Source organism: Chlamydotis macqueenii, chromosome 3, assembly GCF_036417535.1.
Source record: "Chlamydotis macqueenii isolate bChlMac1 chromosome 3, bChlMac1.mat, whole genome shotgun sequence".
Lineage (NCBI taxonomy): Eukaryota > Metazoa > Chordata > Aves > Otidiformes > Otididae > Chlamydotis > Chlamydotis macqueenii.
Window position 1 is genome coordinate 123,424,179 of NC_141558.1, and position 21,760 is coordinate 123,445,938.

At 40.6% G+C, this 21,760-nt stretch overlaps 2 protein-coding genes across 3 annotated transcripts in view; one reads left to right on the plus strand and one right to left on the minus strand.

The window, feature by feature from the left end:
• Positions 1-191: 191 nt before the first annotated feature.
• PEX13 (peroxisomal biogenesis factor 13) lies at positions 192-6,145 on the minus strand. The gene is made up of 4 exons (XM_086744028.1): positions 6,032-6,145; positions 3,412-4,109; positions 2,857-2,982; positions 192-2,340 (listed from the first exon to the last, which is right to left on the minus strand). Exons 1-4 carry the CDS (start codon positions 6,103-6,105, stop codon positions 2,045-2,047), a joined length of 1,194 nt encoding a protein of 397 aa, XP_086600154.1. The 5' UTR covers positions 6,106-6,145; the 3' UTR covers positions 192-2,044.
• A 417-nt stretch (positions 6,146-6,562) lies between these two features.
• PUS10 (pseudouridine synthase 10) overlaps positions 6,563-21,760 on the plus strand; it is a 31,395-nt gene continuing 16,197 nt past the window's right edge. For both annotated transcript variants that reach the window (XR_015258078.1, XM_086744035.1), the window contains exons 1-7: positions 6,563-7,022; positions 7,935-8,071; positions 9,500-9,766; positions 11,175-11,261; positions 16,993-17,027; positions 19,105-19,216; positions 20,883-20,944. Coding sequence is in view for 1 of the 2 variants with exons in the window: in XM_086744035.1 (XP_086600161.1) it covers positions 7,946-8,071; positions 9,500-9,766; positions 11,175-11,261; positions 16,993-17,027; positions 19,105-19,216; positions 20,883-20,944 (689 nt within the window). In the remaining variant the exon portion in view is untranslated. The remainder of the gene's footprint in view (positions 7,023-7,934; positions 8,072-9,499; positions 9,767-11,174; positions 11,262-16,992; positions 17,028-19,104; positions 19,217-20,882; positions 20,945-21,760) is intronic.

Below are 21,760 nucleotides of genomic sequence, written 5' to 3' on the forward strand. Positions count from 1 at the left end.
ATGGATACTCTACAAGAAGTTTGGAGTTTATTTATTAATTTATTTAAAAGATCATTCCTCCGATTGAAATCTTTCACCGACACAAGAGAGGCTGACAGTCCATTAATTAAACCTCACAACAGTAAATTAATTCGCTCCGTGAATACACACTGTAAGCAGAACTGTACGCTTGATTCCCCCCCACACCTTTCCCCCGCCACTATTTTTTATATTTCAGGATTGTTTGCTAGTTTTATTTCAACAACAAAAGTCATTTCCAAATATAGGTAATTTTCTTCAATGCCCTGGTATACAGGGAAATGCCTCAGGAACATGTTCCTAGTTTCAAGTTTCTCATTTGCCCTTTATTTCCTTTTCCTCTGTGCTTCAAGATCTAACAATCTAGTAAAAAGGATTCTTTGCGCCATCTCCCAATACCTGAGCACAACCACGTAAATTCTTGCTCTAATTACCAAGAACAGGCATTCAGAGATTACTTTAAAATCCAAGGTTCCAGCATAATATCCAGCTCTTCAGCCACTCTACCTCAGCAAAACTGCTCCCTTCAATTTTTCTTGCCAGAGTTTCGTTGTGGTGAACAGAATTCTAAGAACTCAAGGCGAGCAAATGCTATTAAAGTACAAATACTGAAAGCTTTGCTAACACGTAATGGGTGTCCAAGATCTCCGTAGAAAGAGTCAAATTGAAACTACCGGATTAATTAAGCAAAGGCTTTTACTAATACTTTTGAGTACCTTTAAAATATAAAAAAAAGCTATTTTAATGATTAAGACAAGCTTTAGTTATTTTATCCATTACTTCATGTATACATGAAGCAATTAATGTATACTACAAGGAAAAAAGTTTTCATTATCTTTGATTCATTAAAAAAAACCCCAAACCAGTATTTCAATACAGATTTCTCAAACATCAATATGAAATATTAAATGCTTTGAACAGTCTTTATGTGTTTTATGGCTTTTGATAAACCAGAGCCCTCAAATTTTACAGGCAGTTGCAAAAATTTATCTCCTGAAAGGCAGCATAAAAAACTAACTCCAAGACCTTAGCTACCAGACAATTAAGCAAGAACTGTTACTTTTTCTTTGCCGCTTGAATTACACTAAGCTTCCCTCAACCCAACGCTTTCCTTCCGCACTAAAAAGCGGGACAAATATTTTGACATTCATATAAAAACAACAAAGAACAGAAATAAGTTGAGATGCAAACGGTAGCCGATAGACTATCGATAAGCAGTTAACAGGCTACAACACAAAATGGCTGGGGTGATGCCAAGTCAGTTTACCACAGAAGGGAATAACAATTAATACGTGACTGCAGGATACCCTTTATTCTAAAGTTATTTTAATAAACAGAAGAGAACTGGTTAAAACTACTGCTAAAGCCTCACTGCTTTTCCCTGTAACTGTGTAGCTCTCCCTTTTCTCACAAGCCCCTTTTTTATAAGGGCCTTTACGACAGAAGCCCTACTTCTTACGAAAAGCAAGCAACATAAAACTTCTAACGATTCGATTGTGTCACCTAAATCTCTTGTGGTCCTCCCTCCTTTCAGGAGGAAACGATGCACTATTACTATTTTATGGTCCTCAGCATCCACTTTTGGAGGACATCTCACAGAAATCTGTCTTCCCTTTGCACATCTGTTGAAGAGGCCTCTAGTCAAGCCGACATTCCAATGAAGGCTGGATGTTAGTCTCTGGATTTCACCAACAGTTTGTCTCCTTAACAAAAATAGGCTGGCAGTCCCTGGGTTTGTTTGGTTTTTTTTTTGTTTGTTTGCTTTCTTATAAATGCTTCATTTCTCCTCATCTCAAGATCTCAGAGCTGCTGCCAGGTGGTTGGGTAGAGTCACTCATGTACAGCCTTAGGTGAGTCAAAAATAAATACTACAAGTTTGAGCAATCATTTCTCCACCCCTTCACCAGTCAGTAGCAGCAATAACTGGTACAGACCCATCAGTGTTTCCACTACAATACAGATTTTTCAGCAAACCCTAAGTTTTACCAATAAAGCACAGTTCAGTCGCTTTGTTGATGAAAGTGCACTAGAGTTCCTGTTTCTCCCCACTAACCGCAGCGGAGTCAGACGCAACAGGAACCTTATTACTTCCAGCAAAAACAGAATCAAAAGCAGCTTCCTGCTCCTCTAAAGTCACAGCAGCAGTGGATCCTCCAACAGATGTGCTGGTAAAGGCTGGCCGTTGCTCTGTAATCCTTTCCAGGTCCACTGTTTTCCTACCTCTTCTTTTGCCCAGGATTTTGATGTAATTAGCGGGCACGAGTCCTGTTGTCTGGCCATCATAACTAGCCAAAAGCCAACCACGGATTTTGGGTTGTTGTTCTGAAGAAGAAAACGCAAATGCGTTAAGTCACAAAACAATTCAAAATGTATTGCAGTGGAGGCGCAAACACACCATCAGGTAGATGGCACAACAGCTCATCACACAGAGAAAATAACTTTGTGATAAAAGGCAAACACAAGTTACTTCACAAGAGAAATTACGAGGATGTGCACTGCTGAGGAAAGCTGAAGTGCAAGTTGTTCTGAAATCGATGACACCATCATACTGCAAATGCCATGGGATCCTCACGTCAGGGGAAAAAAACCCACAAGGGTAACCACAAAACATTCCCCAAGTTTAGGCTGTATCATATCTTAAGGAAATGGAACAAAAGTAATCAATAAGTTTATTACAATGCAAGTAATAACTTACAGGGGAAAAAAAAAAATCAGCGTCGATGAGGAGTCTGGTCAAATAAGGTGGGAGTGAGGTTTTTTTTTTCTCATTTTCAGACCCTAACAATACGACTTAGTTCATATGTGATTAGAAAATAAATTTAAAAATTAAAAGTTTACCTTTGGGTGCTAATTTTAGCATGTCACCAGCACGGAAAGAAATTTCTTCTTCTGAGAGAGCACTGAAGTCATATTCTGCTCTTCCAACTACATGATCATCTTCTCCGCTGGCCCAGTTACTCGATACTGTTTCCAAAAAGAGATAAAAAGGTTACTTGCTTCGAAGTATAGTATAGTGGGTTTTTTTTTAATAAAGGGAAATGAAGAAAACACTTTAACTTCCTGGCTAAAACTTCTCCAATACAGAACTGACAGGAGTAACAAACAAAGCATGAACGATGAGTTAATCCAACCAATGCTTCTTCCCCCCCAACAACTGCCACATCTAATAGAAAGGAAATAGAAATAGAAATAGAAAAGAACTATGTTTTTGGAATTTATTACAAAGCTTACCATGAAACTGCATCCTAACTCAACAGGTTACTTAAACAGGCTGTTACTTGCATCACGTGCCTAAAATTCAGTATTGTACCCTTCTTCTACTACTGCAGGACGAGATTAATCGCTATACATGTGACAACAAAGACGAAAATATCCGCTGCACATCATCTTTACCTGTTTCTTCATCACTGTAAGTAGAAAGCAGTTTCCAGATCAGATAGGGACCTCCCATTATAACAGCAAAGAACAAGAAAATAGGCCAGGATTTTGCAGAGTTAGCCGCCTTATCTTCAAGGCCAACGCGAGCTACCGTTCCCTCACTTTCAGCCCACAAATCTTCATTCTCAGAGCTCTTCCGCAGACCTAGTAACCGTTGTAGACGTTGGTAGAGATATCTTATAGTTCTCACTAAAGCAAACGCTGAAAACACCTTTGTGAAGTGTACTTTGAGGCGGGAGAAGTGATTGGCTACGTCCAACACGGCTCTGAAACTGTTGTAGACAGCTGAGAAGGTCGCATCCATCATCATGCTGACGGAGGCAAAGGCATGCACAATACTTTCAATGGACTGAAAGGCGCCTCTGCTGCTCTCTTCAGCCTGCTGAACAAACCTGCTGGGAGGAATGTCATCTGTGCGAAAGCGGTTATAACCCAAAGCACCGTATCCGTAACTGTAAGGACTATAGCTTCCATAAAAAGAGGTTCCATATGAACCATAGCCTGGAGAAAAAGAACTACTATACGCCGGCCTGAAAGCGCTCAGACTACTGCTTCCCGTTTGCTGCGACGGTCTTGGCAAAATAGGTGGAGGTATTCGTGCAACTGGGGGTTGTCCAGGCCTGGTCAGCACGTTGTCACCCAAGTCAGCAGACCTAAACAAATTCAGACAAGCAAGATCAGTACTCAAAATAAGTTTGTATTTTTATTTCCCCAGAGTTCTTGGATAACTGCATACATAGGACAGTGCGTTTCAGTAGTGCCAGGATGGGGAGCCTGGTAGCCAAACACTCAATACGTTGCACAATGTTTGTGGGAAGTAAAAATTCTAGTCAGGAAATACAGGTCTCTCGGGGAAAAAAAAAAAAAAAAAAAAGATGAGATATTTACAGTAAACATGGAACTGCAGCATATCTGAAATGTACACACGGGAAAACTTTCAGTCTGTTTCTTGTATTGACTAAGGAAGGATGAAACACTACACTTAGGTCCATCAAACCTGATGCTATAACACCTAGGTCATTTTTCCGCACACAAGAGCCTCTCTGACGCACTACCAAGAATATTTATGAACTTTGCAATCTGAAAGATTTATTTCCAATACTTGTTCTCAGCTCTTGTATACAATAAGCCAATGGCACAGTGGGAAGGAAATCTCAGAGCTCCTTTGAATCCACCCTTAGAGAAAAGGGTGGTGTGACCTAATTGAGAATTGTATGGAATTATAAGGAATTATACGACATTCTATTATAAGGAATAATTATTATATATTCATTATAAGGAATTATACAACAATATATACCACAACATATACATCGCTTTGGGCCCCCCAATTTCCCCCCTCCCCAAACTACCTAATTACCTTTCTGTAGCACGCCCAGGGATAGAATCTATTACTGTTAACGGCTGGCAGCAAGAGGTATTATGAGTCAATTACTTGGTTTTAATTTAGTGAATGTTTATTCCTTCATAAGCCCAGAAGTTCAAGTCATTTTATCTATGCTCTTCATAATAAGACTCTGCAAGTACTGGACTAGTATTTAAATTCTGTCAAGCAGCTGTCCAAATTTTGCTGTTTCATTAAAAAGCTAATCACATATTATTGTCCTAAAAGTCAAACATTTTGGTCATTTCCCATATTTACCGCCTTATCCCACGACTTCCCACTTAGTCCATTAAACTAACTTAAAGTCCATTAAAAAAATAATAGAAAAGTCAAGTTTAAGTTGCTAAAGAGCTGCTTTTTTTTCTGCACTATTTTCAATGCGAAGCACATGTGCTATACTATTTCTACATAAGGTAGGCAACAACTTCCTCTCAGGAAAACTTAATAATATTTATACCTTTACACTGTTTTGTTTTTTTTTTTCCATTACAGACTTTTACTCTCTTAGCAGTTAAAAACAGAAGCAAAAAAAAAGTTATTATCACTGAAAACAGAGGTGCTGTAAGTTATTAAGTCACACTACACCCCGCTCCCCCATAATCAGCTCAGGACTTCTCACGTTAAAGCTGCTTGAAGTAATTTAAAACGAGCTAGATAACCCCTCCGAGGAGAATTAACAACAAATTTCTTGCCCAGCAAGCTCCAGCTTGCAGCCAAAGCAGCAAAGCTTCTGTCGAACGCCGAGTCTTGGGCTAACCTTTTGCCCAGTTTCAGCTCACTCGAATTGCCATCTCCAGCCCCAAAGAGAAAACGAGACTGATCTTCAGCCGCCAAGCTTTCCTTGATTACCGATTAAAAGGAAGGAGTTTAACAAACATTTTCTGTACAGCTTCTCCGTTGAGACCGGTACCTTTTGGGAGCCCCTCACTCCCTCACCCTACGGAGAAAGGGGGGGGGGGGGGATTCAGCAGAGACCCCTCGCCGCCCTGCACACAACCCCTCCACCGGGCGGGGCAAGCGACCCCGAAGCCCCAAGCCCCCTCCAGGCCGGCGGAGGCACAGCCCGGCCGGGCCCGACCTTTGAGCCGGCCCGAGGGGAGAAGGCCAAGGCGGGAGGCCTGGGGACGGGGGCGGCCGCCTCACGCACACCCGCAGGGCAAGGCAAACCCAGGAGCCGGGGCTTGCACTCACTGGAAGGCCGGTGCCACCGTGCCCGCCAGCCGCCGGTTCTCCCAGGGTTTGGGAGGCGGCAGCTGCGACGCCATCTCCGCCTCGCTGCCGCTCTGCCCCCGGCCCGGCCCGCCGAGCTCCTCCGCCCGCCCTCCAACCGGCAGACACGACCGCGGGAGCGCCGAGCTATTCACCAACGGCCGTTCGAGGCAGGCTTGCCCCAGCGACCCGGCCTATCGATGCGCTCTGCCTCGCCGCTGCTTAAGCCTTGTGCCGGCACCGTCGGCCGCCCGGGAGCGGGGGGCGCTGCGAGGTGATCGCTTCTCCAGCGGGGAGCGGGGCGGAACGGAACGGAACGGAGCGGAGCGGGGGCGGCGGGGGGGGGCGCAGCGGCGGCAGTTGGGAGCCCATCTGCAGCGCGTCCGGTTTCCTCGGAGGGGGCGGCCCTGTGTTTGAGCGACCCCTCATTCCCCGTAACGGTTCTAACGGTCGGGGCGCGCGCTGGTGGCGGGCGGTTACGGGGTTCCCTTTCCCCTCACCGAGAACCTGAGGCGTCCCGGTGCGAGGGTGCAGCCCGGGGAGGGTTGGACCGGGCCTCGCCGCGATCGTGACCCACCGGTTGTCGGTGGGGGGGGGGGGGGCGGGGGGAGCGGGAAACGCGTTCCCTCCTCCGTGGAGACCGGATGGGACGTTAGAGGGGGGAAAGGCTGTGGCTTGGCATGGAGAACGCCAACAAATCCTGCCTCTGCGCCGCCTCTTGCCACGCAGAAAACGAGGGGAGGGTAACCAAATGTTCCTTCCAGGAGCTCAGCCCCAGCCAAAATCAGGTGCTTCGCCTGTCAGCAGTGTGGAATTCCACGTGGGTTTCCTCGCCGGAGGATGTAGAGGCAAAAGCATTTCGAAGCGGCGCTGGAGAAGGATTGGAGGGGAGATCTGTTAAGGTTTACCAAAAGGCAAAGCACACCGGGTCAAAGGAATCCCCCAAACCAGAGGCAGAGAGCGCCTGGCAGAGGTATGCGTGATAGAGTTGGCATCATACGCCCTGCACGCACGTGTTCTCCTGTGGCATCTGTTTGACCCCCTTTGGGTGACAGTAGGCTGACTGAAACTTTGGACAACTCTGGTTATTCTTCTGTGCCTCCTAAACTTCCCTAGATATCCAGTAAGGGTGAGCGCTTCACTGGGAATCTCTCTTTTCCCATATTTTTTTTCTAAAAACGCAGCAGCTTAAGTTTGCTGACAGTTCTATCCCATTATTACATTTCGGCCAAAGAAATTAGTCTGCTCTAAAGTTCTGGGCAGAGAGAGTGACAGGAAACCAAATTAGCCGTAATCTTTTAGGAAAAAAAAGCAAAATGGTAGCCCTGTATTTGAAATGGGAAATAAAAAAAAACCCTCAAAAACTTGAAGGGGCTAATGGATAGAAAAGACTTCCTTTGCCTTTAGGGCTTTGTATGACCAAAGAGGATGGCATCTGGTTTTTGGTTTTTTGGTTTTTTTTTTCCACTGTGATTTTAACAATTTGATTCTTCTTACAATTTTGGATGGAATTTCCATTTTACGTTTGGCTTAATATGTCTTAGCTCCCTCCATGTTCTCCGTTCATTAAAGAATAACACATCATGTAATGCTCTTTATCAAAGATAAAACTCTGGGCAAAAGCGCAGCATACCTTTGTCAGAACTCTTGACGTCAGATTTTTCTAGGAAGAACAGAAACTTTTCCCTGAGTCAGTGATCTTTTTGGGTTGGTCTTCCAATTCTGTTGTGCCTTTTGATGTAAGACAAACATATATCCTAAACTTTCTCTAGAGGACAAAAAAAAAATCTAGTGATTTTAAATATGGTGTAGTTAAGTGAGTCCTTTCATTGTTGAATTGCTGAATTGTGTTTATTCTAAGCTTTTTTTTTTAAATTTATTTTAGAATTATCCAGCATGTCTTCACTAACAGAAAAGGACAGACCAATTGTTCAGCTGTTACTGAACTCTGGCACTTGCCCACGATGTATTTTGAGGTTCTGTTGCGTGGGATCACAGACGCTCTATAGACATCCACACAAGGTTTGTTCTTCGTATTCCCAATTAGAACGTGTGAACATGTGAATGCGGTGTTCTTTGCACTGCCTTGGAGGAGAAGGATGTTGTATGCTCGGGCTCTTTGCCTGAGAGGAAAACGCTTTGCAAAATGAGTGATGAAAAATTACTGCTGCTACAGTGTGCAACTTTGAGAAATTACAAGAATGGTAGAATATAACAATTGTGGGTTAAATGTTAAGTTTGACTGTGAAAGTTGCTGTGGGCAGTGCAGCTGACACAGAGAAGGAGCCATCTATGCTCCAGACTTTTTGCCTCATGCTTTTTTCTTCTTTCAGTACAACTGGTAGCAGGATATAAGTCCAGAATTGCAGAGCACAGGCTAAGGATCAATCTTCCTTTCTCAATCAGTTGAGCGCAGTGTTATTGGGCATCCTTTTTAGCTGACCTTAGTGCTGAAATTCAGTGTTCTTCAAATTTTTCCTAGCTATGCACAATCATTCTTGCCTCTGTTCTTGTATTTGATACTCCTCAGCATGGTTTTGGCTATTTGCTTTTACTCCGTATTGGTTCTTTGAGGCATCTCGCATTGTGAAGGCAAAATAAACATCTCCATCTATGTGATCTAATCCCTTGTCTTTATGCTTGCATCTTCTGGCATCTGTCTTGATTGTTTCACCTTTGTTCAAGTTTTGACTCTCCAGAATTCGTTTTTAACATCTTTCTTCCTTATCCTTTTCCATTTTCTGTCAATCATTGAGAAGTGTTTATTCCGTATGCCATTTTTTATTCTTTTGTATCTCTACCTAATTTTCCTCTGCATTGTAACAACACAGTAACTGCTCTCTTTGTTACTGGAGACCTTTTAATAAATCTTTCTTTCTGAACTATGTCTTGCCTCTACCTCTCATACTTCCTAAAATTCTGAAACCTGCAGGTAGTTCTCTCATCAGCACATCCTTTAATTTTTGTGGGCTTCTGTCTTTATATGAAGTACTTCCTCTATGTATTTAATTTCACCCTCACCTACATCATATCTTGCTCTCATTTTCATCTCATACTATACTCACCAACTCCCTTCCTAGTCATCTGGGCTAATGGAGTTGGAGGAATTAAATTCTAACATAACCTAAGTGACAAAAAGGCAATAAACATCTGTTTTCATTGAATAGCGATGGAGCCAAAGATAGATGCATTTCTGCAAGTCACTTCTGTAAAATATTTTCACTCTTCTTGGATGATAAAGAAGTCTGCTCAGTGAAATTCAATTTCTCTGGGTAAAATTTTGAGAGAACTATTACAGCTCGGAGGTTTCTAATAGTGTTGATGTCTTTTGATGTAAATTCCAAGTTATTAATTGCATAAGCTAATGCTAAACTGGAATGGTTATTACAGCCTTTTAGAATTCTAAGTGATGCTACAGCAACAACAGTATGATTCCTCGGTTTGTTTTAGGATTTGATGAAGAATTTTAAAGAATTTCTGGAAAATAATAAAAAAAAAGAAGATACGGTTTGTTTTGATGTAGCTGATCCACCTTGTAAGAGAATCAGGCTCGAACACGCGGAGGAAGGGCCTGATGATCTGAACCACAACGGAGCACTCCAGCAGATTCCTTCGGTTAATGATGAAAATACTGCAATGGAGAACTCGGCTGTGAAGGTTTGCAATGTGTGTTTGGGAATTCTTCAGGACTTCTGCGAGGCTGACTTTGTTAAAAAGGTAAATACCTGTCCTTAGTCTTTCTGTGCACTTTTTCTGGAGCTTGTGTATGTTGAGGCCTGCGGTATAGAGCTGGCGGTTAATGACACCATGCAGTTAAACAATTGAGAGAAAGATAGCGGAAAACAAACCGAAAACATTTACCTGTTTTGAATACTTGAAGTGTAGATGGCGCCATTCGACTACATATTGTTCATTGACAGTGTTTGCGTTATCTCCTGTGCAGCTGGGAAATAAAATTGGTCAGGTTGACCATATTTTACCCAGGCCTTGCCATAATGTAACTTTTTAAAAAAGTAGCAGTGCAGGTGCAATGGAATGACTGTTAGGAGCCCATTTTCCTAAGAAAGGGACTCAGATACGTAGTTACATGGATTTAGGAGATAACCTGAGGTTCAGCTGCTAAGATTGCAAGGAAAACCTCACGGTAAATGGTGACCTCTCTTCATGTTTGCTCTACGAAGGGAAAATAAAGAGACATCAAATTCTGTGCTCTTCAGCTTAACTACGTAGCTTAACTAATATAGCCTGAGTCTGTCTTTACAATGTACTGCTATTTAAAAAGCCACAGAAGAAGAAAATGTTTTGGTGATACAACAGATTGTAGATAACGGAGAAAATAAGAGTTAGAAGATAATATGGGCATAATGAGTTTTGCAGGCATCATCTATGAGCAGTACAACTGCTTATGTGACAAACTGAAATATCAGCGAGAAAAATCACACTTGCATTGGAGATATTTAATAGTTTTAATGGAAAATAATTTGAATAGCATGACTATATCTAAAAATGAGACTGTGCAGAAAGCGTAGCATATAATTTCTGTTGTTGCAGTGCATGATGTTTCTTTTTGGTTTCCATTGGCAGAGTATATATATCTTTACAGAATCCACTTCTAAGACTTGTTTCAGAGTTACTCTCTTGAGAGGAATGGAAAATCTGGCAGCATTTGTTAAGGCAGCACAAAACCAGATTATTTTATAAAGGAATTTCCGTATCTGAGATGTTGATTTCATCCTGAAAGCTCAGAATTCGTCTTTAACATTCCCTAAAATCACTGACATTTTGGATGACTTCTCTGTGTGTATTTAAGTTTATTTCCAGTAGGGACATCTAGCCATCAGCTCTCACTAGCCTACTTTAAAATGTTTGATGTTTGTTTGGGTTCTTACTTTATTTCCAGTGACAAACATGATTTTTTACCGTGAAGAGTGATTATGAATTAATACTGTGGATACCTGTTTGTTCCTGTCTTATCCCAGGACATTAAACATTTTTATTGTTGTAGATTTCTATCAGTGCCTTGAAGAAAAACATTCTGAGTCAGCTGTTCTAGCCTTTGTGTCCTAAAAGATTATCGACTCCAGTTCCATTGCTGTGGTTTAATATTAAAATCCTTCTCTTGCAGATGTGTGAAAAGGTTAATTCCGCTGACTACCAGTTCACTAGCTTTGTATTTTCTGTGTCGCTGCCCCCACAGCTGTCTGTTAGGGAGGTAAGTGTTTACAAATATTTCTTCATAGCTTAAATGCTTATTAAAGAATGTAACTGTGGAAGGGACAAGCTGGAGGCGGTTTGATTTTTAATTGCTATTGTTTAAAAAATACAAAAACACACACTAGAAGTGAAGTCTGCTCTCCCCTTCCTTGCTGGTGAGGAGTATTTTAATTAATAAAGTGTCTGAGTCACTTCAGTTTTCAGTTAGCCCAGGAGTTACTTTACATCTGAAAATCTAAAAGGAGTTTCTTTAAACCCTCAGTGTATTGTTCCCTTTGGTACAGATGCCAGCTCTGCTTTGTGGATCTTCTCAGAGAAGGAACTGCACAGCTGGTGCCTTGCCTGAAATAAATGATAATTGGTAGTGCCGAATACAAATGAAGGAATCTGAAGATGAACTCTGTAACTGTTCAGCATTTTAAGTGATGTGAAAACACACATTTTAATAGTCACCTGTCTTGGGCATTGTTGGAAGTCTAGATTTGTAAAACTACAGTTTATAGCAGTTGTAGAACTACTGATTTTCATGACAGTTTTAATCAAACCGGAATTGTTTACATTTCAGTAATTTAATTACAGAAGATAATGGTAACATGGAGAGGTGTAGAACCTTGGTAATTTTTTTTTTCAATTGAGGGAGAATGCTAAGCAGACTATAGCTTGACCAAAATGCCAATTTTTGCTTAGTTGTGAGGTGTTTTACAATGTTTCCCTGCTTGAACATAAGATTCTTGTCTTCTTGAACATAAGATTCTCTACTTCCCGTCTGAAATTAAGCATAGTTGGTGTGTTTGCTTCAGCTGCCACTGTGTCTGGTAAAATAATACCAGAAAAACTTGCTTTGTGCTTTCTGAACGGATGAACTCTGCTTACTCCCATTTGATTTTATGGTCATCCAAAAAATGAGATATGTCAAAAAAACACTTTCTATTGAGGCAAGGAGAGAAAAATTTCATGCTACTGTTTTTCCTCACTCTCCTTGTGGGTCTTTGCCAGAATGCCTCGGTAGAGGGTGTTATTGCATTGCAGTTCTAGCTCAGCGGTGTTCTCCCACTGATCTGAACATGCAGGGCAAGTGTTTCTGTCAGCTTTTGAGACAGCCTTGGCTGTAAGCGGAAGCAAAAAATAATACTTTGCTTCAGAGAGTTTCTCTTGCTGATGGAAATATTGATGATGCAGTGACACTGTGTGGACTGAGAAAACTGACTTGGCAAATGCAGTTGGTAGAAACGCAGATTTATTACCTTATAGTAACTTTGTCTTCTAACTACAATAAATTCTTAGTTTGATAAAAGGGATGAGGTGTAATTTTTAGCCTGTTCATCTGCTTCATTCAAAGTATGTGCAAGCAAACAAACAATACTGCAGTGCTTGGTACAACCGAGGGAATAAAAGTTGTGGTGTGGGTCCAGAAATTAATGGGTGGAGTGAGATGAGTGAGTAGGAAGCTCCAAAATCCTATCTGTTCTCTCTGGAAAACAGTTTGGGTTCATCTGGGAGCAGGTCTGCGTTAGGAAGTTCCTGCTGTCGCTTCTCTTCCGTCCCTTCAGTCTTGCCAAGTGGTAGCTGTGCTGTAACTGAAGAGGTGAAAACGGGTGATGGTGGAGAAAGAAGCTCTTTAAAATCATGGGGGTTTATTTACCACCTACCCATTTATCGCTTCAAAAATAATTGGTAAAAACAGTTCTTGTTCTGCTTTTACAGATCAGTATTTTACAGAAAAGCAGAAGGTAATATAATATGTCAAATATGTCAAATATCTCAAAATGCTTTGTGTTGAAAAGAGGTCTCTTGTTAAGTTCTGCTTTTAATCCTTTGAACTGCGCTGTGCAAGAACATATGTAATTTTATCATAAAAGGACACCCCAAAGACCCTTCCCATCTTCTTTTTAGCAAAAAATCAGAAACTGCCTTTTAATATTATCTTCAACTAATTTAATTATGACAGTTGTCATCCTGCCAAGTCCAAAATGTACGATAGGAGCTGAAGAAGAGCGGGACATAAAACTGACATTTGCATAGTATTTGTATCTGTAACGCGAAGAAGCTATCACCTCTTTCCACAAGCAGGATATTTGATTAAAATAAATCATAAATGCAGGAGTCCCAAGTTTATGTCAGACTGAGTCATGCCCTTCAAAAGGGTGACTGTTCGCTGTGTCTGTAGTCTCAGTTGTGATCCATCATTCTGGTACTCGCCACAAGGACATCGGTGCAAATAGCATCCGTAGTCATTACTCCCTGTAGGACTGTGTATACCTCATCGTGGAATTCCCCATCTCGAAGCGCTTTTCTAATGCAGTGAAAAAAAAAGCCGTGGCTGGGATTGCACATGGTATTTCAACTGTTGCCGCTGTGATCCCTCAGATAGCATTAGAATAATATCCTGCAGCTTGTAATCAATATAGTGCCTGAGCTAGTGTATTTCAGAAATGTATTTGCTGTTAAGCATTGCCCTGCAGGCTTGAGCTCTGTAATGAGCATTTTTCATTTTGAAACCACTTCACAAACATAAAGTAATTACGAAGTGGAGGGATCTGATCCCCCGCTTCGCATACAGCTGGGAGAGAGTAAAGCAGGGGAATGCAGGCATAGAAGTAGCGGGGTTTGGCTGGCGTGCTGGTTGAATGTGATTTGGAATTTGGGATCTTTCGGCTTCTGCGCTCACAGTACCCTGATCTATTGTTTCCTCATAATTGAAGGGGAAAAGTAATTTCTTTAATTCTCTTTCAGTTTTGAAGCCAAGAGAGAGGAGGTGAAATTTGACCTGTGGTCTCTCATTTTAGCATAGTTACTTACATGCAGAAGTTTTCTCCATTTTGTACTTGTACCCGCATAAAACTGGGGAAAGGAATGAGGTTAGCCACCAGACTGAGCACTAAACCTACATGTGCTTGAAATCAAGGCATACGAGATTTTTTAAAGTGGCATTTGTCAAATGCAGATTTCTAGACCTGGTTCTATGGTTGTCATATTCTCTAGTTCAGAATTATGTTCAAGGAATTTCAGTTGGAAATTATTTTTGGTTATGATTTTATCTGGGTTATTATGCAAACAAGATTACAATATGCTTCATGGTGTTTTGTGAAGCAGTCTTACTCATACCGTCTACACGTGCAGGATAAGGAATCACAGTGAATTTGAGTAAACAGTATTCCATCAGTAGAACTGTATTTATTTTGTTCAGTAGTGTGCTCTTCTGTGTATCATATATCTAACAAAGTTTGTGTTCTCACTCTACCATCCCTCTTTCCCCTTAATATTTCTAGCACTGGTTTTAGGATTTTCTCATTCTTTTAGACTTACCAATATTAGAATAAGATAATTTTTTTTTTAATTGAGTTCCTCTATCAGCATATAAAAGAGATCTATGATGTGGTTCCTTCTGATATCAATGAAAAGATGATGTGATCCTGGCTCTGCTCCTTTAAGTTTGACACATGTTTTCAAACCTCTAAATTAGAACAATTTTCCTGACAGTAGACAGTAATCGTTTCAACAAGGTTTTGGGGGGAGGTTATTCTTAAAGTAACATATATGAAGAATGAAAGACAGGGAAGGGATTTAAAATTCTGAAGTTTAGGTCCGTGGTGTTCACTGCCTTTGAGATTCGATTCACACGCAATGTCCAAAAGAATTGGTATGTGACAAGCCTATGGAGTCAGCTTTCTCTGACACTTTACTAGTAGTCTGCAGTCTACAGATTGAAAACTACTAACTTTAATTGTTTTCATTGTACTTGTTTTAAGCCAAACAACTTGATTTTTGGAATTCATCTTCAGTGAGGATGGTGACGCTAGGTTTCCAGACTGTATATTGACAGTACAGGTTCTGTAAGTTGTGTGACATCCTGCCAGTCTGAATGTATTTTGTTGTTGTTAGTAGAGGAAGAACTGAGAACGTTATTTTTGTAGGAAATTTTGAGGGGAGTTTTTATCTTCTTATTAATTGCTTTTGCACTGATAGGCATTCCGTTGAAATGGAAACATTGTACGGGTCTTCTGAATACCTGTGTCCAACATCACTTTTCTTTCCACTTAATTAAAGACCTAATAGAAGGGCCATTTGAGGACAAAGTTAAAATTCTGATTAACTGTAATGCCCTTCAGTTTAGTAAGGTATGTTTTCATTGTGGCGCAGAGAATGGCAATTGCTCTTGGCCCACGCAGAGGCAAAATTTAAAGCCTAAAGCGCTGAACAATTACTACACTGAAGTAATAGATCATTTTGTAGAATCAATATGTGAGTACAAAGAGAAGTGAGTGAGACTGCAAAGAGGTGCCCCACTAAAACATTTGGCTCCCAAGAGCAGAATTTAGGAAAGAGCTTTGGAAGCTTTTGGCATAAACAGTGTTTTCTGGAAATCTTCAGTTTCTTGACCATTGTAAATTTTGGTCAAGTCTGTTAGTGTTGCACTGATTTGATGGCTGTTGCTTCTTTGTGCTTACTTTTGTATTTTTGTATTGTCCTTTGATACCACTGGTAATTTTAATTCTGCTTTTGACCTTTGTTACAACCATTGTTAATTCTTACACTGCTGAGTTCCTTTTGTTGGCTGGGACATCGAAGTGACGGTTCGTGGTCTTCTTTCCTGGGCAGCGTCGCATCCAAGGGGCCTGCTAAATTATGTTTCTTTACGTATGTAAGGCTGCTGGAGGAGACGAGTAGAGTTTGAGGAAGTATGTACAATGCATGGATTGAGGACAATCAAGCATTAGAGCAGTTTGTCCAGAGAGATGGGGCAGTTTCCACTATTGGACATTTTCAAGAACTCATTGGATAGAGCCCTGAGCAACCTTGTCTGATTTCATAACTGATGTTGCTATAAGCACAAGGTTGGATAGAGACCTCCTTAGGTCCCTGAATTATCCTATGATCACATAAGTAAAGCAGATATTACTTCTTGGAACTCCTCAAAGTGTATCAGGGGTTACAGAAGGTGGTATTCGCAGAGGATCTGCACAAAGTAACTGAGGGGCAATTGGGAAATGGAGAATTCAAGGTTGAATCTGCCCGTGATTCTCAGATCACATCTTCCAGCCATTCCTACGTATGCTGTGTGGTAAATAATTGTTAGTGAACTCCAGCGTTTGTACTAAAAGCTCCCTCTAATTTCTAGAATTATTCCTTCCGGTCCTCAGCTTTCTCATACTCAGCCTACGTCTCCTAAACTAAGCGGTGTGCTTTCAATAAGGGGGCAATCCTCAGGGAAAGGGTTCATGATTACCATAAGACCAAGTATGTCTTTTATTTTATGTTTTTTATAAGAGCTGATAACTGATTTTTTTTTTTAATTTATATGTCAAATCAATTTTCATATACCATCCATTTAGACACTTTTTTTTTTTCCCATTTATCTGCATGGTAGGTAAGTGCTAGTTGCACTTGGCTTAGGCCATCAGAGTCTTTTTCCAGTTACAGCATTAATAGCAAGTTTCAAAGTGTGTTTAATGCAGCTTGGTCTTTTTTTTAAAGCCGGATAGGATTTGAGGTGAATTTCAAAGCGATGTCTTACAAATAAAAACAAACACCAATTCTGTCTTTCCACTTCTAAAGCAAAAGCTAAAATAAAATCCTAATACTTCCTTTTTGTTCTGAGTTTTTAAAACATTTTTTCCTTCTGCTAACAGTCTCTCAAATTGTTGGGAGTTTTGAGCCTTAATTTCACTTGCTTTTTTTTTTTTTTTTTCCTCTCTCTCTCCTCCCTGGGCATTGTTGGTGACCTATAGCATGCTGCTTGGCTGCTGGTAAAACAGGAAATGAGGTGAGTAATTTCTTTTGGCAACCATTATACCACTTCTATTAGAGAGTCCTCCAGATTTAGAGAAAGGAGAGATACTCTTACTATAACTTTCTTCCAGCATAGTAGAAACGAGAAACCACTTAATGCAGTGGACCTGCTGAGACAGATATGTTAAGAGAAAATTGTAACCAAGCAATTAATGTTGTATTTTTGAGGTCAAGACAGTTGCTTTCATGTAGAGGTGCTTCTGCTAACCGTTGTGGAATATGTAGACTCACTCCTTCTGTCCTTGGCCAAGATTTTAACTTACTTTGTGCCTTCAAAACGAAGCATAAGGAGATTCAGAATTGGGATGTGCTGTCATTTTATTTGGTTTTGTTTTATCTTGTTACTCTCCGTAGCTTTCGCTGTCTGTCTGACAAGAACTCATTTATATAGACACCTTTTGTCTATATAAATTTTGAGCAGGCAAGAAGATGATTTTATAGTCTTGTCCAGTTGCCCAGTTTACTTGACACTTAGAAATTATAAGATAGGAGCTGGTTTTTTTGTTGTTTTTTTTTCAACCTGGTTTGACCTTAATTGGGGTAGAAACCCCAAACCTCTTTGCCTCTTAGTGTGATTATAGCTAGGAGATGGCATTTCAACTTGAAAACTAGTTCAGTATTCTCAACTAACTTTGAGACAATTGGATTTCTTTCCTCTTGCCCACAAAGTCTTTGGTGGGAGCCATCTTGGCTGGAAGTACCATTTCAAGATATTTGTAGAAAGCTAGGCAAAAAGATGATGAATCACTTCCTACTTGGAGATTAATTTAAAAACAATTGTTTCATTACGTTGCTTGAGAGAGGATGAGGGCCTGTAGGGCAAACGTTGCCCGCATAGCCTACCGTTGGTGCTGTTTGTATAGGAGGACGTGCACCTTTCTCTGTAAGTTCCCAAACAAGAGGTTTGAAATCGTAGGCTTGGCGTCCTTACAGGCTTCTGCTCCTTTTAACTTCTCTCTCCACAGGCAAAGACACAGGAGTCGAGGTCTGGTATCGTACCTGCCGAGGTAGTTGAGCGTGTCCCAGCAAGGTCAACTGAGATCATCATCTAGGCTTTTCCTTTTAATTTGTGCCCACTGGAGTTTGTGTCTGCCTTTAATGAAGGGTTAAATTGCCCTTTTAACAATAAAAATAAATCTAACAAGATTTTCAATTTTTTTAAAAGAAAGGATTTTTGTACATTTCGCTTTCTTAGCTCTTCTCCAGGTAGACTCTGGAAAGACTTTTGCAACTTTTGATCTACCATGAAGCTATGGCATGAGTTTTTCTCAATGCATGTTCTTCTACATAGAAAAATAATAATCTGTTTTTAAATGTTAGTAAAAAGAACACCGGCAAATAGAAATAAGGTAAAACAAGGTGTTATTTAGGCTGGATGCTGGACAGGAGGCTCCTTAGCAAGAAGCAGAGGTGCTGCCCTGCAGGATTAAGATACTCTCAGTTTACTTAAGCTGAACTAGGTGTTGATCTATTGTCAGAAAGATCTTGCCTGCATCTGCATGCACCTTCTGTCTTGCTTGTGTTAAGTGCTTACCATCTCACTGATCTGACTGAAAAGCAAAACTTTTTTGGTGGATTAGGGTTTGCTTTAAATGGGAGCGATGGACTTCTATTACTGACTGTGCAGTGCAGTGTCAGCGTGTAAGTGCTGGCAGGAATGCACGGCCAGAGGCAGGGAGGAGGCAACTTACTCCTAAATTGGCTTGAGCTGACTGCAGCTACACCTTTAGCTGCTCCCTGCCAAACTCTTAGGTGTTTACTGGGAAGCATCTTGCTTGGAATGCTGCTCTGGCTTTAATGTTTCCTGAACACTTGGTTAATTCATTGCAAAGATTCAGTGCCGTTATAGGAGATCTTGGAACAACCTTTCATTCTTTCATGCTATGGTCTGTATGTCTGTAATGTTAGAACTTTTATCTTTTTTTTTTATTTCTGCATTGCTTGTTTACCTGGGACTAGTTATTTAAGTTTGTCTTGAAATACTATATGTCATGTATCTATCTTTGACAGACTCCTGTGCAAGTTACTATTTCTTTGTGTATATGATTCAGAAAACTGGGCCTTTCCTTGGCAAAGGAGGACATTGTTCAGCTGAAAGAAGCTTATAAGTGGATTATTCATCCCCAGTTGTCAGAAGAGTTGGGTGTTCCTGCTGATGGAAAGGTGTTGTATAAATAAGAAAACGTTTTTTTCTTTTTTTCATATGTGCTTGTGTGAGTATGTGTATTTTTACACTTCTATATATGAGGGGAAAAAAACATATATATACTTTTTTCCCCTCACCACCAGATAAACAGTATTCACTGTAGGGAGAAGCAGGGGAAAGTTCTTTTAACCAGACACCTCAAAATCTCGATACTGAGGGGTCCAGTCTCCATTTGTGTACACATAGATCATTGCATTTTCTGAAACCATTGTAGTTTTTTGTTAAATCTCTTGCTCTTGGGCTGCCATCCTCCTTTTATCAATGAGACTTTTTCAGTTTTCTCGTTTTCCAGGATCTCTGTTTTCCAGAGGCTGAGGAGTGCTCACACTTTGCTTCCTTGCTCTCCTATTACTGCCAACACTTACTGCTCTGTGAGATTGGTCATTAGCATGTTAAATTCTACGGATGAAATGTATTTCTGAAATGTACTGAAAGAGGAAAGACTGGTCCTTGTTCACTTTAATGAATGCTAGAGATAGGCATATTGGAACCTGCAATACCCATAAGTAGGCAATAGAAATGGTTTTTCAAACCCTGTTTTCAACTTTCAGATTCTGACTAACATTCTTAAAATGTTTCTGAAATGCATTGGCTGAACGTGGCATTCGGATGTTGCCGGACAAATTCAGAAACGCCATCATCTTGAATGTAAAATCTCTGCAAACGTGGCTGCCGTTCCTGCTGAGGACAAAGCAATCTGCAGTTTTTACTTGCCATCAGCACTAGGACTGACCCCAGGACTAGACTCACTTAGTCCGTACGTTAGTTTGTCAGCTTCCGTAATAATTACAGATTGTCTTTTCCCAGGGGTGCTAACTGAAAACATCCCTTTTGTCTTAATGAAGAAAGAAATGCTCGGTTACCCTGAAGATGATCCAAGAAGAAATAAACTTCTTACATACCAAGTTAGCAAAAGGCTCTACAACGCTGAGGCACCGAGCCACTCCAGACATTATTGTACCATAAAAGTTACTTGTCTAGTGCTCTTTATCTACAAGGCACTTGAATATTAGCCAATCTTTTCAATAGCCCTCTTGAGGTATTCTGGTATCTGAATAACAGAAGTAATGAGTGTTGTTTGCCCAAGGCCAAAGAGGGAATTGGGGGTAGAATTGAGATTACACTAGAGTTTCTGGTCTAGCTGTCAATCCGCTAGGACATGTTGCCTTTCTTTGCCCCAAGGCCATCCAGTCATTGCAAACGAAGCCCCTGACAAAACTTTACAGTGGTGACTACTACAGGGTTTTTATCTTTCTTCCACGCTATGCACTGCTCTCCCAGAAGGTTTGTGAAGTTTAGTGACCGTAATAGGCTTTGAGCATACGCCGTCTCTGACTCAGTTCCCCCTGCGCAAAATGGGGCCGCTATCTGTGATGTGTAGGTCACTCATGTTTTTGAAGTGCTCTCAGATCATCTTTGGTTACTTCAGAAATGCAAATGCTATTACGGCACGCGTTTGAATGTCTTTGGATAATTTGTATAATAAATGGGTTACCTTCTCTTTTGTCTACCTCTTTACTGTTTTCCTAATATTACAATAAGGATTCTTGAGACTGTCCTCCCTGTTTGTTTAACAAACTATTACTTTCCTTTTTTCTTTTTTTTTTTTTTTTTTTAATTTAGAGTTTATTTGAAGTTAGTGTGGTCTTTGCTCACCCAGAAACAGACGAGGAGTGCCATTTCCTGTAAGTTTTTATATAAATAACAAAAGATCTTTATCTAAATATTGTGCAACATTGTTGGTTTTGATTTGCTACAGATGAGAATATGCAGTGTTTATAAACTAGAGCGGAGCCTGCATCTAAACTTCCTCATATTCAGATAGAGTCGCAGAGCCTGAAGTTACGCCATCTCTGTCTGGTTAATTCTGTGCTTTAAAGCCAACAAAAAAAATCAGCTAAAATTTTGATTTGATCTGGAAGGAGAACATTCAGATGAGTTGTTCAATTTCAGCCCTTTTCAAAGTCATTACCTTCTTCGATATAGCTGTATCATTCTAAAAAATAAATTAAAACCACGTAGTTGCAGGTGGGGAAAATCTTTTGAGGTCATGCCTAGGTTCTCCTGGACACTACACCTAGTTTTTGGCCTGGCCCAGTAGAGCATGTGCTATACACAAAGAAGCAAAATATTTCCATGAATTCAGCTACCTTTAATCGGATTTCTCAAAATCTAGCAGTATTTTGGATAAAAAGGTTCACTCTTCCTATTTGCTGATGCTTCCTGGAAAACAGAAGTTTCAACTCAGTTTCATCACTTGTCCTCCTACTGCAAGTTAAATCTTAGCATAGAAAGAGGCTCGGCATAGAATTTCTGACTTCCCTGTTGAATAGTGACTTCCTCTTGAGACTAGAGATTTCCTTTGCAGCCTTTATATATCATTTCCCTGATTTTACCCTTTCTGGCAGTGTGTGATCTTTTATTTGAATGTCCAATCTGCTAGCTTCTTGGTTTTCAACAACTGCATCCTTCATACGCCTTGGGGTGGGGGGTGAGGGAAT

Excerpts from the sequence above, each read along its gene's own strand:
- PEX13 (XM_086744028.1), bottom strand. The coding sequence starts at position 6,105 with ATGGCGTCGCAGCTGCCGCCTCCCAAACCCTGGGAGAACCGGCGGCTG. Across the intron at positions 2,983-3,411 it reads TTACAGTGATGAAGAAACAG|TATCGAGTAACTGGGCCAGC; the intron begins GTAAAGATGATG and ends TTTTGGAAACAG. Across the intron at positions 2,341-2,856 it reads GCTAAAATTAGCACCCAAAG|AACAACAACCCAAAATCCGT; the intron begins GTAAACTTTTAA and ends TTTCTTCTTCAG.